The 17,758-nt window shown below is 34.7% G+C and overlaps 2 protein-coding genes across 2 annotated transcripts; both read left to right on the top strand.

The window, feature by feature from the left end:
* Positions 1-1,507: 1,507 nt before the first annotated feature.
* LOC114723206 (F-box/LRR-repeat protein At5g63520-like) lies at positions 1,508-4,951 on the top strand. Its single transcript, XM_028909365.1, has 11 exons — positions 1,508-1,562; positions 2,584-2,786; positions 2,868-2,975; positions 3,059-3,151; positions 3,248-3,391; positions 3,493-3,594; positions 3,698-3,737; positions 3,827-3,979; positions 4,060-4,241; positions 4,337-4,455; positions 4,528-4,951. The coding sequence occupies exons 1-11, from the start codon at positions 1,508-1,510 to the stop codon at positions 4,949-4,951; spliced, it is 1,623 nt and encodes a 540-aa protein (XP_028765198.1).
* Positions 4,952-12,934: 7,983 nt separating this feature from the next.
* On the top strand, positions 12,935-17,732 carry LOC114723202 (CBS domain-containing protein CBSCBSPB1). Its single transcript, XM_028909358.1, has 14 exons — positions 12,935-13,244; positions 13,469-13,614; positions 14,155-14,320; positions 14,437-14,569; positions 14,676-14,846; positions 14,966-15,044; positions 15,166-15,279; positions 15,432-15,498; positions 15,673-15,778; positions 15,869-15,936; positions 16,503-16,612; positions 16,697-16,830; positions 17,134-17,219; positions 17,592-17,732. Exons 2-14 carry the CDS (start codon positions 13,493-13,495, stop codon positions 17,730-17,732), a joined length of 1,497 nt encoding a protein of 498 aa, XP_028765191.1. The 5' UTR covers positions 12,935-13,244; positions 13,469-13,492.
* The last annotated feature ends 26 nt before the right edge of the window (positions 17,733-17,758 follow it).

Genomic DNA, 17,758 nt, shown 5'->3' with positions numbered 1-17,758 from the left:
TGAAAAAATTATGTTAGGATAACTATATTCAAATTCTATTCAAAATTTGATAATACTTAAATATAATTTAATTGTTAGAATTAGATACTTTTTATATAAAAAATAAAAAATAAATTTTTTGTTATTCATTGATTTAGTGTTAAATTGGCTCGCTGGTTTTTAGCTGTCATGTTGGTTTATGATTAATTTGGCTAGTTTTGAACTTTTTTTTTTCCTTGGACCAGATTTGAGAGTCATCAGAGCAGATTCCTAAGCTAATTCATGGAAAACCCACCTCAATCTGATTTCATCATGAATGTTCATGCGACAAAGATTAATTATTACTATTATGGTAATAAAAATAAGTACACAAACTCAATAACTCATATCCATAGTCATTAACTGATTCTATATCTAAATTGAATGAATACTTATTAAAACTATTGAAATCTGTATATTACCTGCTCTTGATTTTCCACATGCCCATTGTTCGCATTTTCTTTATAATATAACGCCAACCATTTTTTTTCTTAACCTTCAATAACGTGACCCTGACTATTTCCCTTTATGATGATTTTAGTATACTCGCGATTTATAAAAAGAGCTTAATACATCAAATCATCGCGTGTGCCAAGGGGCGTCAAAGAGTTATTTAATTGTGTGCCAAAAAAATTGATTTGATATTTACCCCATTCGATTCAAAATGTATCGCTTTCAAGCATCTCACCAGAATTAAGAAAGAGCACAATTAACTTATTAAATCTCTTTTTTAAATTATTTTTTTCAACTTTACTCATGTAGTCATAAATAAATAAATATGGATAAAATTAAAAAATATCATAAATAATTCTTGAGATAACTTATGAGTTAATAATTTCTCCTATTAAGGACAGGAGAGGGAGTATGTCTAAAGCTAACGCAAACAATCTGACTTACTATTTTTATCAAAACAAAAAAAAAGTCATTTTCAACTATTTTAACAAAACCGAGAATTAGAGAAATTGATTCATTGAATATGTTTTAAATTTAAGAAAATTTCACTTTTATTCTTATTAATGGATTTTGAAGGAGAGAAAAATACTACAAGTCACACTTAATAATAAATAGCTATTGATTAGTCTTTTAAGCGAGTTGCATTATGGGGTACAAACCAAAGAATTCTTCTAGAAGGCAGGTGACTGGTCTGCCTAGCGAAGGGAGTACGGTGGAATTAAATGCATTGGACCTGACCCCAGGGGAAAAAAAAGGATAGATAGGATTTGAAATACACCTGAGGAAAGAAACAAAGCATCCAAAACATTAAATAGAGAATCGATAGGGAAATCTGAAATGGTGGAGCTTCTTAAATCTCATTTATAGCTAACTATAAGTGAGGAAGCGTTAGAATCTCAAGTCTTTATGAGCAAATTAAACAAAAATATGCCCCGCCGAACGCTGACGTCAGTGCCCTTGAAGCTATAATCATCTAGGAGTGGTAATACGGGTCAACCCGCGGGTTGGGGGTTGGCCCGTGGCGGGTTCAACCCATATGGGTCGAGTTGAAAAGCATCGTTTGAAGGCGAAACCAATCCTAACCCGCCAAGGTGAGTTGGCGGGTTGGCCTGCCAACTAGAGCTGGGAATGCGGGCTGACGGTGCGGATACGGGCCAGCCCGCAGCGGTGCGGGCCAAAAGCGGTGCGGGCTGAAGTAGCTCGCACTTTGGCGGGCTAGCCCGCCGGCCCGCCTAACTTTTTTTTTTAAAAAAAAAAATTATTACTTGTATAAGTTTGGACTTAGTTTGTAATGTTAAAATTGGATTTGGAGTTTTAAACTTGAGTAATGAGTTATAATAAAATAATGTGAGGATTAATTTATAATTTGAGAAGATATTTTAGAAAAACTAACACATATTTTTTTCTAAATAATTAATTTGACTATTTTTCTTATCCAAATTAATTAAGTAGATCTTTTATGTATGTATTACATATGCAATTACATGGATGAGAAGATGTAAATATGAAATTTGGGGGTTAAAATCCTCCAATTATGTTGTATAACATATTAGAAATTATATAAAAATTAAAATTTAAAAAAAAAAAAAGCGGGCTGAAAACGGTGCGGGCTGGAGTAGCCCGCACCTTGGCGGGCTGGCATTTTGCCAACCCGAGCCCGCCATTTTTGACAGGTTGGCGGGCTGGGCCCGCGGGCCCAGCCCGTATTACCAGCTCTACTGCCAACAATTATTTATTTTTTTTTAATTTTTTAATCTTTTAATATTATTTTTTATTCAATATTTAAAAAAATATAATGATATTTTTATTTTTTCTTGAAATATTTGATTGGAAATATCAAATAAATTATATAGGTATTTTTTTTTATTTTTTTTAGATATAATATCATATATAATAATACAATTATAATAATTTTTAAAAATTTTAAAAAAAAAAATATGCGGGTTAGCCTGCGGGTTGGCGGGCTAACCAGCAGCAGGTTGCAGGCCTGACGATACAGGTTGGCTAACCCGTTATTTTTTGCGGATTGAACCCCGTGGGTTCAACCCATATTACCAACTCTATCCATCTATCATCCATATAAACACATATTGCTTTTCATGAAACTACCAGTGTGGGAGCTGAGACATGGAGAGCAGGGAAGCAGCCCCGATCTATGGGTGCAAAGAGGACATTCTTCACAACATTCTGGACAGACTACCAGCCTCAACCTTCGCAAATGCCGCTTGTGTCAGCAAAACTTGGCATCGAATCTGCTCTCATTTCCTCTCACGTCCCATGCTTGCTTCAGCCCTTTCATTGATCCTTCTCTTCTTGTAAGTTCTTCTGCTACTCCTACTTACCCTTCTGTTCACTTCACCTTATTTACGATCTCCTCTTTTGACATTGATTTGCAGGGGGCTGTTGAAGAGGTCACTGAGAAGGTTCTGAGCAAGCCAATTCGTCCACACTTTGCCATAGCTTGCATCAGTGAACAATTCGGCTTAAGAGCCGCTCACCTTCTTGTATTATACTTCTAATATCTCATTTCTGTTTCGATTTTTGCATAATTTACGGAGTTACTAGTGACTTAACTTTGTGAGCACAGTTGAGTCAAAGGCTGGGAAGCAAGACTCCTTTAGTCACTCACATTGGGAATGGAGTGATGGGAACGGAAGCTCTCACAAATCAACTTCGAGAAGTAATTAAAGCTTTTTTCTATCCTGTGTCATGTTCTTTATTCAGCTTTCTTTTTGACAGATGTCTAATTCAGAGTATATTTTCGGAGAAACTGCAGGTGAAATGGGATTACTTTGATTACCAAGGCCCTCATCCTCGCGAGGCTAATGGATTTAGTGATGTTAATCGAGGCATGGTTTTGGTGGTTGGATATGTTCCTGGTCTCAAAGTGGATGCAATACCGTTGATTCACCCAAAGAATGTAAGTTAGATTCATTGTTTGTTTAGCTCTCATGCAATTTTTATAAATAAACCTGACTATTTAATATGAAAGTGAGTGAGAAATTTGTGACGTATGATCAGGATCCTGGAATCAGCATGGTTGATGAGTTCGTGAGACACATCAAGGCCTTTGCTTACTCTGTCTTTGGAAATCACCCACCTGCTGCTATCATAATATTTGGAGTGAGATCATTTTTTTTTCACCCCATGATTAGCTTCTTTTGGAGTTACTGATTAAAAAAATGACATGAATATATTGCATTTTGCTATTTTTCCTGTTACATAGGATCGTAAAAGTGACATTAACAACATTATGGCAACAATGGGTGAGTCACCTGCATGCTGGGAGGAATCCGGTAATATGATGTATATTCTGATTTTGCTGAACAATGCAAGTATAAATATTACGTGGCAGATCAAGCAATAGGAAAAGAAACAGTGATGGCTGGGGATGGTGGAGGCTGCTTTCTGTTCAACAGTCGGAATTACACAATTAATCTTCCTCCTGATTTATACGCACTCGATGCCGTCGCCCTCGTATTCGCCAAAGACAGTCACAAGTCTCCTGGTAACACTCTGATTCCATTATTTCTATGTAACTCTTTTGAGTTTATCTGTTTTTCACCAATCTGGTTTTTACTTCAACAGACGTAGGAGAGACTAGGTTTCATGTGGCAATGGCAGGGGGTTTAGTGCCATTTGGGCCGAGGTTTGAGGTGATCGATGTACTCGTCAAAGGTGACATCAAATGGACTTGCTTCTCTGCTCTCATGGAAGGATTCAATACGATATTGACTTTTGAGGCCGTCATAGAAACCCTCCTTGAAACAGTATATATATGTTCAAAGACTCATACCAACCCACTCTTCTTTTTCTTCTTCTTATATATGATCTCAAAGTGATCGAAGAGTGTCACATGGTGCAGGTGAGTGACAGGCATCCTGATTTGTACATAGGCGTGTCACATGGAAGAAGGTATTACTCAGGCAATAGAAGACTGATCAAGAAAGTATCAGAATCCACCTTGTTCCATCAAGTGATTGGGTAAGATAATAATGATTCAGAAGGAATTGTGATAAGAGCGAGTGACTGATTTGTTGTAGTTGAATGAAATAGGGGAGATGGAGAGTACTTTGTGGTGGAAGGAGTAGGGGTGAGGGCAGGAGACACGTTTCTGTTCTACCACAGAGATATGGAAACTGCACGAACCACAAGTGAAATTGCATTTGAGAATCTGACAAGGCTGAAGCAGAGTTTCATGGGAAGTGAAGAAACTGTTGTTGGTGGGTTAATATTTGCTTGTGCTTCTCGAGGCCAATCTTACTTTGGAACATCTAATACTGATATCTACCCGTTTTATGCCAACTTCCCAAGTGTTCTGGTCGCCGGAATATTCTGCAAAGGAGAGATTGGACGCTGTTCTTCATCTTCTTCAAGCTTTGTGAAATCCCATGAGTGCGAAGAACAGGCCCCTCCTCATTGCCCTGTTCATGCTTCCAGTGCTGTCTATTTGGCTCTCTCCTATCTTCCTCCTCCGTGAACACATTTAGCTATATTATATTACCAGTGATTCTCCTCTGAATATATCCATGTGGACTTGATTTTGGATAATTCACTCAAATAGGGGCATCCATAAATGGCCAAAGGTGTCTCCACGTCCGTTTTACTTTATTTTCGTCTACTTATTTATTCCAGTTATAAGATTGAGATTTTAACGGTTCAAATTTCATATTTATAAAATTATAAATAAAATATTAAAATTTCAAAAATAAATAAATGAAATCAAATAAAACTACTAAATTTTAGTCAGTATAACTTAAAACAATAATAAAAAATACTTTGTAAAATTATTTTCAAAAGCATAAAATCTGGACCGTGCGTTAAACCTTTAATCATCATAGTTGAGATGGGAAGTGGATGGAAATAAAGAAGAAGAAAAGTGGAGAGACTCTTTACCTATACATAAATGTTAATTATCAACTAATGGCATCCATATATTTACGATATTTTAATCTTGTTCCGCCTTAGTCTTCATCCATTTGTGCCATTTATTTGCATGAAAATAAAAGACAATATAATGTTCATTTTTATTTCTCATAGAGGTAGAAATATCGGATACATACGTATAGCTTTGTCGCAAGTGCTTTTCGCAAATGAATCGTATTGTTTATTATAATATAACTGGTTTATATTATACTACCTTCGGTCTTAATTATAAGAGTCAGTTGACTAATTTAAGGAGATTAAGGAAGTAAGTTGAGTTAGTTATTTGTCATAAATAGGTGTTGTCTTTCCTAAAATATCCTTGCTAATCAAGTATATTAACTAGAACTATCATTGTTAGAAGAGCTACTTTAGAAAAAATATATATAAATATTAGAGACAAAGTAGATTGAGGTCTTATATTTAGGACCAAAATAAAAGTCAAACAGGGTCTTATATTAAGGACCGGAGGTAGTACATATATATATATGTATATGTATGTATGTATAGTTATAATAAGAGCTAGATGAGGCTCGCCCATTCATTATACAAAATCCATGATTAAAGAGGATACTAGCAAAAAAATTAAACCTATAGCTGACAATAGATATATTTATATAATGAAGTATTAACAATAATGCTGTTATAACGAAATAAAATTGGAATAAAAAAAATGCTGTTATAATGAAATAGTATAGTAATCAAACAGATCTTATATGTATAGAGTCTTAGCAATGATTTGTATAATGAATAGGTTTTCATTATAAATGTTGAAGATATATTAACGATAATGCTTATATTTTTGACAGATAAGAATTTAATTCAATTTCAGAATTCCAAATTTTTGCTGCGTCACCACGCACCCAAACTTAGGAACAAGACTTGAATCATGAATAGTTGAATACAAAGGTGTGCACGCAACGACAATAATAAAATGAATGCACCATCATTGAACATTAAAATATTACTATAAGAAAGCATTTCTATACAGTGATACAATACTTTTAGTTATATTATTAAAGGAATTTTTTATTATTAATTCCATAAGAATATCGCCTAGCTAGAAGAAAGGCTCGTCCCCTATGATAAAATCAAAACTCTATCTTTTACTCAAAAAAAAAAAAAAACCCTATCTGCATAACCTGTTCCCCACCAACTTTTCGATCACTATTTGTCGAATGATTTGGCAAGGTTGTGTCATATTAATCTCATATGGATACCAATGAAACATCATTCTTCAAGTATAATCTCAAAACAACAATAATAATAACGAGTAATAGACTTTATTAATTTCAATAAACTCTATTGTAATGATAAATAGCTATTATCTCTTGATTGAAAAAAGAGATAATTACTGTCAGAAAAATATAACTAAAACATAACAAATGCTGTGCTCGCTCTAGTCAAATTTATAAGATCCTAACTATGGGTTCTTAATATAATTTTTTTAAAAAAAAATAACAAAATATTTGTGACTCATTTGAAAAATACTTGTCTTTTTCACTTTTAGCTTAAATAATAACTTTTCTATTTCCCTCTTTCCCGTAATGAACTATACAAATTAAAAGGTGACTTTGGAAATTCGTAAATTTTTTTACAATTAACTAATTCACTAATTTTCTTAATTTCATTATAAAGTAGATGATCAGGCCTTATAAAAAAGGATGGGGGAATATCTTTTAATTTATATTCAATGAAGAAATTAATAACCCTTGAGATTGTTTTAATATCAATACAGCCATATTTATTTTGGAAACTATCATAATTATATAAAATATAAGTTATTTTATGTTGTGTGAGACAAAATTTCATCTCACAGAGTTACATCGTACAACATACAATCACTTAAAATAAATTAATTCAATCATCGTACCCAAGTACAACTTTAAAGGAATTAATTCGACCATATGGGGTGATGAAAATTTTTGTTGGAAAAAGAGAGAATGAAAGCTGTAGCTCGATATTGGCACGGCTCAATCAAATTAAAGGACCCAACTCTTGAGAGATTTGATTTGATTGAGCCGTCCCAACATCGACATGTTCTCCCCAGACCTACAGATTTAATTAGCATGAACAAGGCTAGAGAGAATCACTACCTCGACAGAAGAACTCTACGTTGCTTGATGGCCTTTCTTTCTTTGTGTTGGCCTATCAATGAACCGCAAGGTGAAGAATAATGGAGCTTCAAGTAGGCTCAGTTTGCCAGGGAAGAAAGCAGAGGCAATTTATAGAGGAAAATCTGTCTGGAGAAGGTTACAATGGTTGAGACGTCCAAGTCTATATTTCATTTATTATTGCTTATATTTTCCATCATAACTATTTCCAAGCCCACGCTTAGGCTTCCTTCCCCACCAATTTTCCAATTGTTCTCTTTTCTTAATAATGCTTCCAAGTCAGATAAAGAGAATTAACAATTATTGCTCAGCTCTACTCCACAATGAATCATTATATACATACATATCCCTTCGTCCTTACTTTATAAGCTATCTGATCCGAGATATAAGATCTTAGTTTACTTTGTTTCTTATATTTATTATTATTTTCAAACTAATTTATCTAACTCATAAATATATATAATTTAATATCATGTATGAATATTTTAAAAAGATCATGTTACATTAATTAATTGAATAATTTATCGGAATTCATCAATCTATCTAAATCAACTAAATAGTAGAGGCAGTATTAATGAGTTCTCATCTTCGTGGTCAGACTCACCTTCTTCCAACAACTAAAAAGTTATGGTGGGCAATCCTTTTTAGAAATTAATAACAAAATGCCACTTGAACTGCTTTAAGACCATGATCCTGCTGCCTCATCATATAAAATTTCAGTGCTGCCACTGAAATACCATAAACCTTTTTCTGATACTGAGTGAAATAGAGACATAGAAAAAGTGGCATATGAGTTATATTTTGTTCCAATAAGAGCCAATGATATGCCATTATTCACATTTGTGGAGACACACAAGGCTTCTCAATATGTTGCAATGTCACCAACATGATTTCCCACTGTAGGATTTTGAGCATAGAAAGGGAAACGGACAACTAAGTGCAAAATAATATAATTGTTTGTTTAATATACTATTCGAATTACCATTATTTAACAATATCCTCTCTCTTTTTTATGCCGTCACATTTTCATCTTTTCTTCTCTTTTTAATGTTATGATAAAGGTTTTAGGTACTAAACATAGTGAATATTAAATTGTGTTAGGCAGGCAATTGAAGTTAATATTCATTTATATTTGTGAGTTGGGGGGAGCCTCATGAGTTGGGCCTTGGGCCCGTCGGTACCGACCCACCAAATTGTGGGGCCCACAACATGACTGAAGAATGCCTTGCCCTTTAAGTAATGACTATCATTGACTGCATTGGAAAATTGGCCCACAACATGACTGCCCCTTAAACTTATCATGCCTTGATCTTCACTTCACAACTTAGTTGACAATTATAGTTCATTTTGAGTAATATTATATTATTATTGGAATTTTTTTTTTGATCAAATATTATTGGAAGTTTAGGGACTAGGAAAGTAAATACTAGACAGTTGATTGTTTAAAACATAATATTAAAATTTAACTGTTGTCAAATGATCTCAAGATCATAAAAGAATTATTAATGATAAGCTTTCTTATAAATAAAAGACCATTAATTCAACTGAACGTGTAACTTCAAGCCATTAGGATTCAAATGGCCCAAAAAAAAAAAAAAAGCTTAAGAGATCAGAAGCATACTTAGGACCAATTAATTTTGTGAACAAGCAGAAGTTTAAAGCAGCGCTTCAAGTAGTAGGCGTAATTTGATATATTTCTCTGTAAAGGTGAGTATTCGATTTTTTGTTTTGGTTTTCAGTGATAATTGAATTAATTAAAATGTTTCAGCTCGATTATTCGGTTAACCGCATGTATAAAGATGAAAAGTTAATAAAATTTAAAGTTTTTCTATGTTGATATTAGAAATAACGGGTACATGGAACCAGAAAAGTTTTAGTTGAAGTTGATAACTTGATGTAACATTGACACGTGTAAAAAAAGAGAGCAAATAATATCAAATGAAGCTATCCATCGCCTGTTTTATTTTCTGGGGCCTCGAGAACTGTGAGTGGTTGGAGAATCCTTTTGTATCGTGTTGGATACAAAAGAACGACAAGTCGAAGAGGAAAACGGAGAAAGAGTTTCGTGAAATAAGCAGAGTATGGAAGACGCTTCTCTTAATTGATTGCTTGGGTTATCTGTATAAAGTATGATACTTTTTTGACCTTGTATGAAGTACGATCCTTGGAAGAAAGGAACAAATTTCGGAAAAGCAACAAAAGCTCGCTCACTCTCTTTGGTTATTTGGGATTCATCTTTCTTACAAGCAATTCCTTCTCTCTTACAAGGAATAGAAACACCCAAGCCCAAGCACCATATGAACTCCTCAACTCCCAAATATTAACTAATAAGATCTTATAATTAGGATCGAATATAGTATTTATTTCGAGAGCAATTCTGTTTCTTCAGAAGCAAGCAATAGTGCCATGAAATTATAAGCAAGGAGTCTCTTATGTTCCAAGCTCCCAAATATATAAATTTTTTATTGCTCATTGAATTTTACATAAAATAAATGACATTTTGATATCTTACTATCATAAAATTGTGTAATTTTTTTTTTTTTACAATTTTCTAAAGAACAATATTTTAGAAGTGTGCAGTTTGAATTACCATACACATACATAATGACCTATAGAAGCGTGCAGTTTTAATTAATATTTAAAAAAATAAAAAAATTAAAATTATGTTATTTTATATCTGTAAGATATCAATATTTCATTAATTTTATATAGAATCTGATAATAATAATAATAATAAAAGTACATTTGGGAGCTTGGGATCAGAGGGGTTCAACTGCAATTTGCAGTAGATCCTTTTCTAAGCTAACTGGGCTTAGTGTTTCATGGTTTCATGTTCACCAGGATGATGCTTTTAACTGGCCCAGTCTCTGTAGAAAAGTCCAAGTTAGAATCGGTCTTCCCTCCAACTTGGGCTACTGCTATGTTCTGTTTATGTCCTTACACCTTTTTCTTACTCAGCCATTCTATCCAGACAAAGTGTATTGCCGGTTTTAAACAGTCTTTGGGCTTTTGCTGTGCTTATGAAGCTGAGAATTGAGCTATCTTTAAGGGTTTTAACCAAGCGGGGGATCTCGGCTTTAGGAAAGTCATTCTCGAGTCGGATGCAAAGAATTCAATTGACATGATGATACAGGTATCTGGTGACAAAAGATGCAGCCTACCATTTACGCAGATCAAAAGGTTTATGCAGCATTCTTTGGGGCTACAGGCATGTTACATTTCAAGAGAAAGAAACAAAAGTGGCGTGCCAATTTGTAAAGGAAGGGATTGCTAACCCCTCCTTGTTAAATGTGTGTCCTTCCGATTAGGAGTAAAAACAGGTCAGGTCAAGTTTTGTCTTTAATAGGTTAGACTTGTTTAATATTATGCTGGTTTGAGCCTGACTTGTGGCCTGTAATAGGCTTTTTGTTCCAGTCTGGGCCTAGCTTATTAAGCCAAACAGGTCATCAAAAAGGCTTGAGTTTTTTTCTATTTTAAAACAGGCTAGGCCATAAGCCTCTGACAAGCCATCTGACCTATTTCCACCCTTACTTCCAATATGAGAATCTGAGTGGAAAACGATGTACTCCCCATAACTCGTCTATTTTTTTTGCTAGGGTCTAAAGCCTTCTTTTATATATAAATATATATATCGTACAAGAACAATCCAATGGGAGATAAAACAAATAGCAAAATAAGGTGACAACCACAAAAATTCCGTCGCTGTCTGCATATTATATTCATGCAGTGATGGGCCAACCTCATATAGTAATATACTATATTATCTCTGAAAGCACAAAAAACTATTATGTAAATAAGACACTCCTTTGATTTTTAATATAAGATCTTTTTAACTAATTTGATTATATTAAAGAAATTATATAAGTTAGTTAATTATAAGAAATATGACATGTTTTTTTTTAAAACATTATAATCATCTTCCTTAATATCGTTCTTCCCTCACTTACTTGAGTATAGTTAAAGGATTATCTATAGGAGTAATTTAGAAAAAATTAATAAATATGGAAAATGTGTTTTATATTTAGGACCGAAATTAACTTATCAATTATATCTTATATTAAGAAGGAGTATGTTTATAACCAAACGAATTAAGCAATACATAAAATTCTAAAGAAAAATTCTCATTACATAATAATAAATCAAGTAAACCCAGTGCAACGCACTAGTTATAATTTAAGCAGAGATTTAAAGCAGAAAAAAGAAGGCTATAAAATCCAGGACTCACGTGCATTTGTGGTACGCAGGGTTTGAAGCCCGAATTGTGAGATTGGGGGATCCCTTCGCGCGGTTCTTAGCTCGCTGCAAATTTCAGCCATCCATTCGTTGTTTGGATTTTTGGGATGGATTACACCATCACCTTTGTCCTTTGCCCATACATCCACGATGACAAGTTGTTTTAGGACTCGTTTAAAATAGTTTATAAATAATTTTTTAATAATAATTTATAAATATGTTAAAAGAGTTTTATCTTATATTATGTAAAACATATTTAACTATTCCAAACGAGGTTTTAGTAACATTGTTTCCTGTTACGCCTAAATGAAATTTTAGGCTGGAGTTTAATGCTATTGCGTTTGTGTGTCCAGTACTCCAGTGAGTTTAAAAATGTATAAAATAAAAAAGGACCACATTAGGCATTGAGGCTCCCATTTTTTCCGAGTACTGACAACTCTAATTCAATTAAAACTATGTAACTCATAAATTTATAAGTTCATTCCTATTTTAATTTCAAATACGGTTTAAAATGTTGATATCCGTGATGACAACAATTTTAATAACATGTTTGAATTAATTCCTTTCTCCTTTAGGTCTCCATTTTTTGCACGGGCGTATCTTTTTTTTTTTTTTAGCTCCACAGTCCATCACTTTTGACCCATTTCATTTTCAAAAAAGTCATTTGAATAGTTTAAATTACTTGAAAATTGTTTAGACTGTAACTAAGTGTTAACCAAGCCTAAGATCTTAAATATCAGACTTACTTTATAATGTAATAAATTTTATATTTGTGGGTGCTCTCAAGCCTCACATCAAATGGGTGTGTGAGTGTGTTAGTGTGTATAATAGGACATTCGGACTGTTTGGGTACCAACTGCGTTAGGTGATTTTTTTTTAGTTTTTGGTCGAAAAAATAAATTTTATATTTAGAATTAAAAAAGTATAACATATACAAAGATTACAAAGAATCCGCAGCATGTGAGCCGGGGAAAACGTAATCCGAGCATGAAATCTTGAGACAGATGGTTTTTTTTTTTTTTGACCAGAAGAGACAGATGGTTAATTAGTAGCAATCTAAACCTCTTTAATAACCATTATGGGTTTGGACCTTGGACTTTCGGAGTTACTTTTCTTCTTCAGACAGGGAACTGCTGACGTGGATTGCTCCCATTTACTCGGATTGATTTTCTCGGCTCTCAATTCCCATTTTGCAGGGCTCCTTTCTTTCTTCTCCACATTCTCGCTTCCCTCCCTGTTCCCGCTCGGTCCCCGCCGGTGTGCTTCCCCGGGAATCTTTCGCCGACGAGGTTCCCGAGGGCCATTGTTCCAATTTCCAGATTCACCCCAATCCGTTAACTCCCTCGTCCTCTCTATTTCCGATTGACGTCCCCCGCTATCGAGCTCGAAATCTTCATCGGCGGTTTTTGAATTTATTTCTCTCGGGAGTCAACTGTTTCTCTGTTGTTTTGTTCTTTCTTCCCCCCCTTCTTTCGATACAGAAGCTGGGGGTTATAGTTCTCGGTGAGTTTCTTTCTCCTGTGTTATCTCGGATTTTTATTTTGGAATATGGCTCCCTTTGGATTCGATGGAAGCATTCCATAATCGATAAACGACTTTCGACACGGGGAATAATTTTTTTCGTCTCTTCTGGGAAAAGAAATTCATTTTTTTTTGGCCCTTTGCAATACTTTTTCTTCATCTAATTTGAAATTTGATTGTGTATTTTGATGGTGCTATGGTTGCAGGAATTGGACCGGTTGCTTTCGCAGATGGCTAGTCAAAGCAGTTCTTCTCGAAGGAGTCTGTCGTCGGTGCCGGGGAGGAGAAAATCCTTTCAGAATGGAGCCTCTGAGTCTAAGCCCCGGAAATCTCTATCCTCTTCGCGCCCGCCGTATGTTCTTGGGTTGCTATGTTATTTTGAGTTCCCTAACATTTTTGCTAAAAAAGTGAATTGCGGTTCCCTAATTTATGCTTGTGGTTGAGTGGCGATATGGTCCCCGACTTGTTGTTCAATCTTCTCTGCTTTCTTTATAGTTGATTCTGTTAACCTCCCTGCCTTATCTCTTGTTTGATGAGTTACGCATCGGAGAATCAAGATTTTTCATCGTCAATATGGTCTGAATAATGCTTTGAAATTATAGAGAAATTTTAGAATGAAATTTTTCTTCGAGATATATTCGTCTGAAATATGACATTCTCCGTGGTCTTGATCGTTTGACTTTTTAAGTTTTCGCCCGTGGCTTTGCGCTTACTAGAGATAGATATTCAGGTTGGCAGGTGCCATAATTGCGTTGCCAATATCAGTCTCCAAGATGTCAGTGTTCAACAAAATTATGAATTGGACTTTATATGCGTTTTCTCATTAACTGGTTTGACTTTATTAGTTCAAATCACTTCATAACATTCCTCTGGGTTGGACTTTGATTATCAGATTAACAGGAGAGCGGACAGTGAAATCATTACGACTATCAAAGGCTTTAACCGTACCTGACACAACTACTGTGTCTGAAGCTTGCCGTCGGATGGCTGCTCGCCGAGTTGATGCCCTGTTGTTAACTGATTCTAATGCTTTGCTTTGTGGAATACTTACAGACAAGGTATGAGTCATATTTATCTTTGTTTCACTTTGAAGGAAGCACATAAAACATTTGGATTTTGCACCTGGTATTGTACTCCAACAGATATTAGTTTCTATCTTATTTTGTGGTTAAAGGATGTAGCAACAAGAGTTATTGCTGGTGAGCTTAATCTTGAAGAGACACCTGTTTCAAAGGTTATGACAAGAAATCCAATATTCGTCCTTTCTGATACTCTTGCTGTGGAAGCCCTCCAAAAGATGGTGCAAGGTTGGTATTGTGCAGGGAGGCACACCGCATGCATACCTTTTCATGATTGTTGCTATTTGAAATCTCACCGTTTGAATACAGAGCTGATAGCTGATCTTGTTTGCAGGGAAATTCAGACATTTACCGGTGGTGGATAATGGAGAAGTTGTTGCCTTGCTTGACATAGCAAAGTGCTTATATGATGCTATTGCGCGCATGGAAAGGGCGGCTGAAAAAGGAAATGCCATTGCTGCTGCTGTTGAAGGTGTTGAAAAACATTGGGGGACATCTTCTTCTGGTTTGTTCAACATTCCTTTTTTTACTCTGTGGTTTCTGATCAGGGCGTTATTGGATAAATCTTTATTGTACTTAGTTTCTGACTTCTCAGTTTCTGAGTTTATTTTGGTCACTGTGTAGGCCCTAACACATTCATTGAGACTCTTAGGGAGCGGATGTTCAAGCCCTCTTTGTCTACAATCATTTCTGAGAATTCAAAGTAGGTAATACTTTCTCTCTCTCTGTTTTTTTTTTTATTGAAGAAGAATTACCTTATTTGCATGTCTGCATGTTTGCAACTACTGTGCTGGTTCCATTTAACAAGCTCGTGAATTTTTCAGGATTGTAACAGTTTCACCAACAGAATCAGTTTTGACAACAACAAAGAAGATGCTTGAACTTCGTGCAAGCTGTGCAATTGTGACACTTGAAGGAAAATCTCATGGCATTCTTACGTAATTTTTAGGCCCTTAAAATTGCCACCCCTCCTCTTATTTAAGATAGGCTATATTTTGACCTTTTTTTTTTTTTAACACTGCTGTAATTTCGGAACAATATTCTTTTGTGTTCGTTTATATATTTGTTAAATAAACCTATGCTATTTCAGTTCAAAGGATATCTTGATGCGGGTAATTGCACAAAATCTTCAACCAGAGTCAACTCTTGTTGAGAAGGTAGTTCTTCCTTTCATTTCCGCTCTAACCATTGTTAGATTTTGCCATATGTGTTAATACGATAATATGTACAACCACATCACTCTTCTCATGTACTTGAAGAAAGGAGCGGTGATTCTGAAGTTAATCGTTCTCATTTTTCTGTCTTTTAATATAATTCAATATACTTTGCAGGTCATGACTCCCAACCCACAATGTGCAACCATTGATACTCCAATTGTTGATGCACTTCACACTATGCATGATGGAAAATTTTTACATCTTCCTGTGGTTGATAGAGGTAGCATTCTATGCTCAGGATGGTTTTTCTTTGGCTGAAATGTTGAAGACGTTTGTACATGAGTATTTCATATTTGGCTTGTTGAAACAGATGGCAATGTAGTTTCTGTAGTTGATGTGATTCATGTTACTCATGCTGCTGTGGCAACAGCAAGTCAGGTGTGTTACCTTATACTGTGACGTCAGTGATATCTTTTTAGTCTCTTCGGAATACAAGTTGCTTGAATTTAGATTAGTTAGGCATGAAGCTTGTTTTTATGAGATGTATGCACTAATTTTTAGGTGATTTTGGATGTTTTGTTCTTTCAATTTAAGGTCTATATATGTACTAATACGTTTTTGCTGCATCATTTTGTTTGCCAGACGAATTGATCAGTGTATATATATTCCATTCATCTTAATCTGAACACACGCAAATGTTAATCTTTATAAAGACTTTCTTTTTTCCTAAATTTCAAATGCATGTTCATTCTAGTCTTTGCTGTCATCGGCTTATCATTTGTTTTTTGGTGACCATTAAATAATCACTATAATAACATGTGATAACTTTTTCCTGAATAGCTTTTGTGATGTACTGTAGAAACTTCAACTTTTTCCCCAAAAGTTCAGTATGTCATTGTTTTGTTGATCAAGTTTCCCTTTATGCCACCAGAATTTTTTTTGTTTGTTTTATATTTCTGTAATATTAGGATACGACACTACTTTTTGTTTTACTTCTTAAGCAGGTTGGAAATAGTGGCAGCTTTAACACTGAAGCTGCAAGCACCCTGATGCAAAAATTTTGGGATTCAGCCATGGCGTTAACTCCAAACGATGATGATGATGACACCAGAAGGTTATATACACATTGTTGGTGCTAGATTCCAATTTTTTAATGCACTTGTTAGTTAATACTCAAATTTTATCAATAATGTGCCAGTGACGGTTCCTTGAAATTGGCTTCTGATGGAGGAGATACTGCAAAGTCTCTTCCTTATCTTTCGTCAAGCATGACAAATACGTTTTCCTTCAAAATACAAGATAAGAAGGGACGGATGCATCGATTCACATGTGGTATGCAATATCGTGTTGCAGATTAGAGCTTTGAATTTAAGTGCAGTCTTCCTGTTATCTTTGACAGCATTCGGAAGGTGGTTTCAGCCTTTTGTTTATTTGTTCCCTGTGGTTCTTTCATGAGTCTCACTCTTGAATCTGGCTTAATCTTATTTCCCTGTCAAATTGATGTGTAAATCTATATTTATTGTCATGTTCAAAGATCTGACTTTGACAGTACTGTTGTTGTAAACTAGATCCTCTTTTGATTTTGTACAAATAATCATTGTTTGATTAACTTTACATGGTTGCTTGCAAGTTCAGATACTCGGAATTTGACAGAGGTTATAACTGCTATCATTCAGAGAGTCGGTAATGAAATTGACCCGAACAACCTGCCCCAAATTCTGGTATCTTTTGACCTTTCAAGATATAGTATTCCTCTAGTCTTTAATATAAGACCTATTTAACTAAGTTAATTAGATTAAGGAAGTTAGGTAAATTAGTTAATTATAAGAAATATGACATGTTTTTCCTAAAATATCATAATTATCTTCCGTAATATCCTCTCTCTCTCTTCTACTTGATTATGATTGAGGGAGTATCTATAGGGGTAATTTAAGAAAAATTGATAAATATGACAAATATGTCTTATATTTAGGATTACAATCAACTAAATAATTAGGTCATATATTAAGGATCGGAGGAGTATTTACTATTGCATGGTTAGGCCAATATCTTCTTTTTCCCCTGATGCTAGCCGGTTAAATTTTTGCTTGTAGTATGAAGATGAAGATCATGACAAAGTTATATTGGCTTCAGATAGTGATCTTGCTGCAGCTGTTGACCATGCAAGGTCGACAGGCATGAAGGTATGGCTGGATCTGATTTCTGTCCAAATCTTGTATGGTTTGATGTTCTGAAGGATGCTTTGCTTTTTGACTGAACC

The sequence above is a fragment of the Neltuma alba genome, unplaced genomic scaffold, assembly GCF_004799145.2.
Source record: "Neltuma alba isolate B1F8T4 unplaced genomic scaffold, ASM479914v2 tig00012125_pilon, whole genome shotgun sequence".
Lineage (NCBI taxonomy): Eukaryota > Viridiplantae > Streptophyta > Magnoliopsida > Fabales > Fabaceae > Neltuma > Neltuma alba.
Note: the sequence above shows the minus strand (reverse complement) of the source record. Positions and strands in the feature narration are given on the sequence as shown.

Bases quoted from the DNA above. Each gene is read 5' to 3' on its own strand.
- LOC114723202 (XM_028909358.1), top strand. From the start codon at position 13,493: ATGGCTAGTCAAAGCAGTTCTTCTCGAAGGAGTCTGTCGTCGGTGCCG. The intron at 15,045-15,165 runs GTAGGTAATACT...TGAATTTTTCAG, and splicing joins ATCATTTCTGAGAATTCAAA to GATTGTAACAGTTTCACCAA. The intron at 15,937-16,502 runs GTGTGTTACCTT...CTTCTTAAGCAG, and splicing joins CTGTGGCAACAGCAAGTCAG to GTTGGAAATAGTGGCAGCTT.
- LOC114723206 (XM_028909365.1), top strand. From the start codon at position 1,508: ATGGGTCGAGTTGAAAAGCATCGTTTGAAGGCGAAACCAATCCTAACC. The intron at 3,152-3,247 runs GTAATTAAAGCT...GAGAAACTGCAG, and splicing joins TCACAAATCAACTTCGAGAA to GTGAAATGGGATTACTTTGA. The intron at 3,392-3,492 runs GTAAGTTAGATT...ACGTATGATCAG, and splicing joins CGTTGATTCACCCAAAGAAT to GATCCTGGAATCAGCATGGT.